We start from the raw sequence: 7,848 nt of genomic DNA, 5'->3' as shown, positions 1-7,848 counted from the left end.
TATGGGATGAAATCGGATAGGGATGAAATCGTTTAGGGATGAACGGGTTTAAAAGTTTAAGAGTTTAAGAGTTTAAGAGTTTTAGTCAAACGCATTATAATATAGTATAGATTATGTTTATCTGCAGTTAATTATACGAATTCAAACATGAAACTTTAGTAAGTTGTACTTATACTCAATTTACATGTATTTTTTCTTGAATTTGAAGTAATATACATCAATAAACACTAATTGATACATAAAAAATGGTTTTTGAGAGTTTTTGTCAAATACTTTATAATATAGTATAGATATAATTAGTTAATACGAATATAAATAAAAATATATTTATATTTTAATTTATCTTAAAAAATAGCATCTTCAATGCAAGTTTTTCATAAATAAATGACAAATTACATTAAAAAATAACGTATTTTAATTTGATTTTTATTTTATGTAACGTACTTACAAAACTTTCATCTTCATATATAAAATGTAAAGTTTTAAACATTTAAGTATCCGAGTAATCGGTTGAAATATTAATTGGTTACCATATTGATGTGGTATCTAGTTTATGTTTCAACAAATAATACTCAGTTAGATATCACATCACTCGCCACATCAGCATGATAACCGGTTAATACTACAACCTGTTATCCAGGTATTTAAATGTTTAAAACTTTACATCACAAATACCAAAATGAAACTTTTGAAAGTATGTTACCAAAAATAGGAATAAAGTTAAAGTACGTTATATTTTTATACAATTTGTCCATAAACAAACATTGAAGCGAATTGTAAGAACTATCATCATGGTGACTTCTTATAATAACTTCACCTCTTTTGAGTTCTTGTATAATAACCTCTATTGGAGATGCTCTTAATTTTTATTTTCCCATTTTATCCTTAATTATGAGATGATAAAAGTTTATATCTCTGCTATCAAACTTAAAAGCGTACTTATTACATGTTCCTAAAACTATATGTCATTTTTATTGTGGACATTTATTTTAGGACATAAAAGTGTTTATTGTATTGAGATTGTTTATATATATCGAGTTCATAACATATATGTCGATATGTGTACTACAAGTTTTCATGTTTGCCTATCTGTATAGATCTTCATTTGTATAAACGGGATTTTCTCCTTTGGATTACGTAATAATGACTTCACTCGTTTGAATTTAAGGGTTGTTTGTTTAACTCTTAATAGTTCAATTTAAGATACAGTATTTGAATCGTTAATAGGTGAATCTTGTTTGACAAAAACAATTTCTCCGTCTTAATGGTTCTAAAAATACTGATTTTATATCTTGGACTTTTTTAATCATTTAATGTCTTAATTTCATTATAAACGATTATATTTCGTATTCTCTTAATCATCTGAACACATAATTATTTTATATCAAACCATTTGAACAAAATGGAAGTGAGATTGCGAATTGTGGAATTCGTTTTCATCGATGGATTCAGACGTCAAAAAAGCCGAAAATGAGCTCAACAATTCATAGAACACCGAAATCAAGCATTAGACAATCGTTATTTTTCAATGACTTGGCCTCCCCAGGCACCGCTCGTCGGAATGCATCCGGTAAATTCACAACCACCAGTCAAGCTGCCGCCGTCTCCGCCGTATGGCGTGAAAATTTCTCAACCTCTGATCTTCCACCACCTCCCATGTTCACGCTCGAAGATCGATCCCATTACTCACTTAAATCCGGGATTCCAGACTACCCGGTAGTTTCACCCGAACCTAGTTCAAACCCTAGAACTCCTGCTCAAACTCCATCCAAGTTATTTTCAACATCGTCACCAAGTCATCGAAGCTTAATTCAACGGGGAATCAGCAATTGCAGAGTAAACAGAGTACTGTCGGGAGTTTGAATTGGTGGTCGTCAGGAGGAAGGAGCGATTGGTGGTGGCGATGATAAAGGAGAGGGTCCAGTTCAAGGTGCCGTTCATCATCAGCCATGGGTTATGATCACGTGACCTTCACCTAGAGAGGTTGCGAGACCAGAGATTCAGAGGAATTCTTTGCCCGTGGGTAACCTGGACGAGGAAGAATGGGTCACTGTTTATGGGTATTTTCCTATCTTCTGTTGATTCTGCAATATTTGGTTATTTTGTTAGATACAGTTTGATGATGATGAAGTTAAGCTTCTATGCAATTATATAGTTGATATGATTTGGTGTATAAACAATTTGATATGCTAGTTGTACTCTTAAGAGACTTTAACATGAATCTAGTTGTAGAAACTTGCCTTGTTATGCATCAACACATGATTCAGCCTTTCAAAGTTTATGTGGGAAAAACCTGCCATTGTAGATGGTCATCAACACATGAATTCAGCCCTTCTATCTCACTTGATAAATGGTGAATGTTAAAGAGTCTCAAATCGGATAAACTTGGGCCATTTCTTTTATATATATATGTTGGAACTTACGTTCTCTCAGCAAGGACTTCCACATATTCTCTCATGATATCAAAGCCAATGTCTACCAGTCTAGGGACTTGACAGCCTCGGTTGGAGAAGCGTGTTAGAGTTTCACGTTGGCTAAACTTGGATGTCTGTCATTTTCGTGTATATGTGTTGGAACTTTTGTTCTCTCATTAAACGATCTTTTGGAGAGTAATGTGGTGGTTCCATGTATTCTCACAGTTACTGGTTGTACTTCCATCTTGGCGATAGTAATATTGCATTCCGAAAGTCATTCAATATGAGCATACAGTTTTAATACTCCTAGTTTGGGGAGTTGGGGGACAACAGTTTCCCATTATCTTACCTCTGGTTCGATGTTGAGTTTTCATTTGCTTCTTTCACTTAACATTATAAAGAAACATAACAAAGTCATCATTCATCTTACTGTTGATGTAGTGAGCATATCCTCTATTCTCTTGTCATGTTAAAAAATGAAATCAAAATATCAAAAAGGGTAGTTTCTATGAGGTGTAGGCCTCCCAAAAGGTAATGGAGGCGTGCAAAGGTTTCCTCTGGACAGACGGATGCACCAGTTGTATCTTCTATAAGGCTGGCATCTAATATAAAGAGCCGACTTCTTGGCCTTAAGAATGCTAACCAAGTGATTATTCTACCCATTTCATAAAGTAAAAGGAGCATCCCGCCGACGAAAGGATCACCCTAAGATGATCATGTCATGAGTTCATGCGGTGGAGATGTTGGGGTTGGTCCATGATTTTCCTTCTTTTGCCACTTTTTGTTCAAAGGGTTGAAAGTATTGTCAAGAATATTGGAACATAAAGAAGCTATCTTATCTTATTTAATTTGGGTCGAGTAGCTAGTTGGTGAGGGAATAGCTTACCAAGGCGATGATCAGTAGCTGGTCCGAGAGAATGATCAACCACTCTAGACCTCTACCACCTACAGGTAGTTTTAGACAACTTCCTTTTGAATTATATACCCGTATGCCACTCCTCTAGAAAAAAGAATGCAACACTTTGTTTTGACTTTTGAGTATTCTATCCTAATTTACTTTTTTGCCCATTCCAATGCTCAAATTAGTTGCTTTGGTCCAGAGTTTTTTCTTTATCAAGGGGTATTTTAGACATTTGATCGCTAGTCAAAAGCTTTTCTTAAAACTATGTAGATTGGGGTTATTGCATGTAGGCTTCTTTGGTGAAGAAAAGTGATGTTTCTGCCATTATTTAGAAACATAATAAACTTGAAACTAAAAGCTAAAAACTAAGAAAATGATAGAAAATGCGATTCGAACCTGCACTTGGAAGGGGAGAAAAGATTGCAAACAAACTCTGGCAGGAGAAACTTGTGTTATTATTGTAGTTTCAAGAAATATATGGTTGCACCCAACAAAATAATACAGTGGCACCTGTGTTATTATTGGAGTGTCTTAATTGATTACTTTATAGGAGTTAAGTTTATAGGACATTTTGTATGTCATATCTAAAAGTGTTTAAGTAACGTCATAACAAGCTTTAGAGGACACTTTTAAAACAAAGCGTTCTATTAGCCTTTTATAGAACTTTTTAAGAGGTGTCCTATAAACATATATTTTTATAGGATATTTGTTTTATAAGACACTTTTTCAGAAGTGTCCTAAAAAGTCTTTAAGAAGCCCAAAAGCATGATATAAGCTTATTACAACACCTTTACGAACATTTTTGCTGCTCTATAGACCCAATTTTGTTGTAGCGAGGTAGGTACTTATTGGGTTTGTTTGATTTGTTTTTTTTTTAACTTACCATAATTAGTTTGAAAGATCTATCGGGTTTCCTTTGTTTTGATATAGATGTATACTTGAACTATTTAGGGGTTGTTTGGCAATTGCTGAATAGTTTGGTGCAGAATGATTAAGAGGCTCTCACGATATAGTGCAAAATGAAATATAATTGTTTAGTAATTGTGTACAACGAAATTAGGGCTCTTAATGGTTAAGGGAGATTCAGGATACAAAATCATTCAGATGGTTTTAGAACTATTAAGAAACAGACTTTTTTTTTTGCCAAACAAGATTCACCTCTTAACAATTCAGAGGTTGCCTCTTACTGTGCATTTGCAGGTTTTCGCCTTCCGACACAAACGTGATCCTGCAAGAATTCGAAAGATGCGGTGTAATTCTGAGACATGTTCCACGTCCACGAGATGCTAATTGCATTCACATTCTTTATCAGGTTTCTATCATCTAAAGATTCAGTCGGTTCAAATTCGGTGTGATTTTTGTAAACTGTAATATTTTGTTGACGATTCAGAGTCAAGCCTATGCTGAGAAAGTGCTTAACAAGGACGGGATGCAAATTAATGGAAGTCTAATTATCGGGGTGAAACCAGGCTCTTAGCAGTAGATCCAACAATCTTGGATTTGTGCTATCGAGCAGAAGTTCGGAAGTGATCGCCTTGTCGTCCGATCGGCTTCGAAATGGCAGTCGGAATGCTCGTGAATCGGGGGGAACCATGGCCACCTCTGCGAAATCGATGGTGTCCAAGATTTCGGACCTGATGTTTGTGGTGTAGTTCGGTTGGGCTTTTCTTAATTCCTGCCATTGTGATAGAGATGAAGTTTTCAGAAAGTTATATATAATCACAAGTTATGTAAAATTATCTAAAAATATAGGAAAAAAAACGTGAAAGTACACGGGGTAAGAACAAACTATTTGTAAGATGACGTACTTCAACAACAAAATATTTAACCACCTGATACTTTAAAATCGAGATCCGAGACGTGTTATATGACATATTCATATACTATATACTATAAGGGTGTTCACATAATATAACGAGATCTATCTTAATTTAATGTTTCGTTTTATAATATATCAATGTCGATATAATACGGTTTTTTGGTTTTGAGAAAACGATAATGTTTTTATTTTTTAATAAAATATAAATATAAATATATTATAAAAATTTGGAAAACAAATATATTGATATTAATATCAAATTTACTATTTAAAGTTCTGTTTTTTTTTTGTGAAATTTCTTTAACTCAATATTTTATTTATAATTTAATTTAAATTTAATAACGAAATAATTTATTTATTGTTTAATAATATAATTTTTATAAAGATAATAATTAAGTATTTTGTTATAACTAATGATAATCATAATTATATTTTAGATTTTTTATATTTAAAATGAGATATATATTTAATATTTGATTATGTTTATCTATATTTAGTTATACAAATTAAAAAATGAAGCTATTGTACGTACGCACAATTACTTGCGATCTTGAATTTTAAGTAATATGCATAACTAAACAGTACTTTATGTATAAAAAATGGTTTTTAAGAGTTTTTGTCAAATGTTTTATAATATAGGTATAGATTAGAGGTGGTTGGTATTTAATAATGTGAAATTTTTTGACCAAAATATTAATTATATAAAAAAATTAATTGATTATAATTATATACTGAATTAGATAAGTCTGACTGATTTTTTTTTTTCATTCTCTAAACCTGTCCATATTCTTTAAAATGGTTATCCAATATCGTAGGGTTTTAACGGAGCTGTATGAAATTTGTTGAATGATTTAGTGCTGAACAATTAAGTGATCAGAATGATTAAAAGACTCTCATGATGTAATGCAAAATAAAATATAATTATTCGGTAATTGTTTACAATGAAATTAAGACGCTTAATGATTAATGGAGGTTCATGATACAAAATGTCAAAATCATTCAAAATGTTTTAAAACCATTAAAAAATAATTTTTTTTTGCTAAACAAGATTCATCTCTTAATAACCTGAAACATTATTTTTGTCTAATTATTTTTAGAAAAATCCACCCTTTTCCAACTAAAAACGGCTATGGAATCTACAATAAACCATATTGACCAAGTCAAATATTAATTTCCGTACAAACATTTTAAGCAATGAAATAACCACCCCCACGTCCACCACGATCACCCTAATTTCCCTACAAACCTCCGCCACCTTTATAAACCCACCACCACCGCCCCACTTTCAGACCTTGCATCCCCCCAAAAATGGCTTCCCTTTCCACTTCCAATTCATCTCTTTGCTTCTTCTTCATCTTCGCTGTCGCTATCACCACCGCTAAGGAATTCCAAGTTGGTGGTGACGTCGGTTGGCGAATTCCGGCCACCAACGAAACCCAACTCTACAATGTCTGGGCTTCCCGACGACGATTCCACGTCGGAGATTTACTCCGTCGGTTCAACTCCTTTTTCACTTTTCACACAAATTTGAAATTTTCCCTTTCTTTTTTATCGAAACTGACGTTGGATTTGATGTTACTTGAAACAGGTTTTCGTTACAAAAACGATTCGGTGGCGACGGTTGAAAAATGGGGGTTTTACCACTGCAATTCGAGTACTCCGATCACCATCCACCACGACGGCGACACCGTGATCCACCTCTACACGATGGGTACTGTTTATTTCATCAGCGGCGATCGTGACCGGTGTAAAAAAGGTCAGAATATGAAGGTGGAAGTGATGGGTCCTGAACTTGTTTCGCCATTCCCGCCGACGATAGGTACTTCGCCGGAAAACCCTTACTCCAGTGCCATGGCTCCGTGTGGTTCGCCGGAATCTGTAACAATTTTTTTGCTTTATGTGTCTGTAGTTGGTGTTATGGTAGGTGTAGGATTGTTTTCATGGAAGCCGTAGGAGGTCTAATTAAGTTTAGTTTTCTAGGATTTGTTATGCAATTAGAATTGATTTCTTGAATTGATTTGGTGTTCTTTTGGATTTTATGTTATTCATATGTGAATTGTGTTTTCATTTTGGGGGTTATCCAAGGTAGAAATCTGTTATTCATATGTGAATTATACTCCCGTTTTGGTGTCATCGAAGGTAGAAATTTGTTATTCATAACCTGGGAAAGGTATTTATTGACTCCATAACATATAATGGTTTTAATTGTAAATGTCATGCTTAATATTGACTATTGATTGTAATAGTGAAATGCTACGTATAGATTTTTCGACATATAAGGGTGTAAATTAGTCGTAACGAGTTACTCAAGTTCGAGCTTAATAATTATCGACCCCGAGTTGATCTCGAAGACCCGCCTAACTTAATGAGTCGAGTTGCATAACACCAGCTGTTAAACTCGACTTGTTCGAAAGCTCGATTAAACTTCGCGAGTCGAGTTGAAACAAACGGAACCATTCGAGCATATACTCTTTCAAGTCAAACATATTTATATAATCAACAGATAAAAAGGTAATCGAGTAGATAAATGAATTAATCGATCTCGTATTCGAGCTCATGCTCATAAACGAGCATCGAGCTCCAACATTAACAAAATATTCGAGCTCGAGTTCCAACTTGATTTTGAAAAAGTTAATCGAACTCAAGTTGAATTCGAGTCCGATATTTATTTTTTAAGCCGAGATCAAATAACCCACTACTCAACTCGAGTGAGG

At 33.9% G+C, this 7,848-nt stretch overlaps 1 protein-coding gene and 1 pseudogene across 1 annotated transcript; both read left to right on the top strand.

Moving 5' to 3' along the window:
• The first annotated feature begins 1,470 nt into the window (after positions 1–1,470).
• On the top strand, positions 1,471–4,967 carry LOC112517416 (annotated as a pseudogene).
• A 1,475-nt stretch (positions 4,968–6,442) lies between these two features.
• On the top strand, positions 6,443–7,087 carry LOC112516371 (stellacyanin-like). The gene is made up of 2 exons (XM_025123380.1): positions 6,443–6,626; positions 6,723–7,087. The coding sequence occupies exons 1-2, from the start codon at positions 6,443–6,445 to the stop codon at positions 7,085–7,087; spliced, it is 549 nt and encodes a 182-aa protein (XP_024979148.1).
• The last annotated feature ends 761 nt before the right edge of the window (positions 7,088–7,848 follow it).

This window comes from Cynara cardunculus, assembly GCF_001531365.2.
Source record: "Cynara cardunculus var. scolymus isolate 2C chromosome LG 8, CcrdV1, whole genome shotgun sequence".
NCBI lineage: Eukaryota > Viridiplantae > Streptophyta > Magnoliopsida > Asterales > Asteraceae > Cynara > Cynara cardunculus.
This window is presented reverse-complemented; position numbering and strand designations above follow the sequence as displayed.

Coding starts and splice junctions, on each gene's coding strand:
- LOC112516371 (XM_025123380.1), top strand. CDS start 6,443: ATGGCTTCCCTTTCCACTTCCAATTCATCTCTTTGCTTCTTCTTCATC. Junction 6,627..6,722: donor CCACGTCGGAGATTTACTCC/GTCGGTTCAACT, acceptor TACTTGAAACAG/GTTTTCGTTACAAAAACGAT.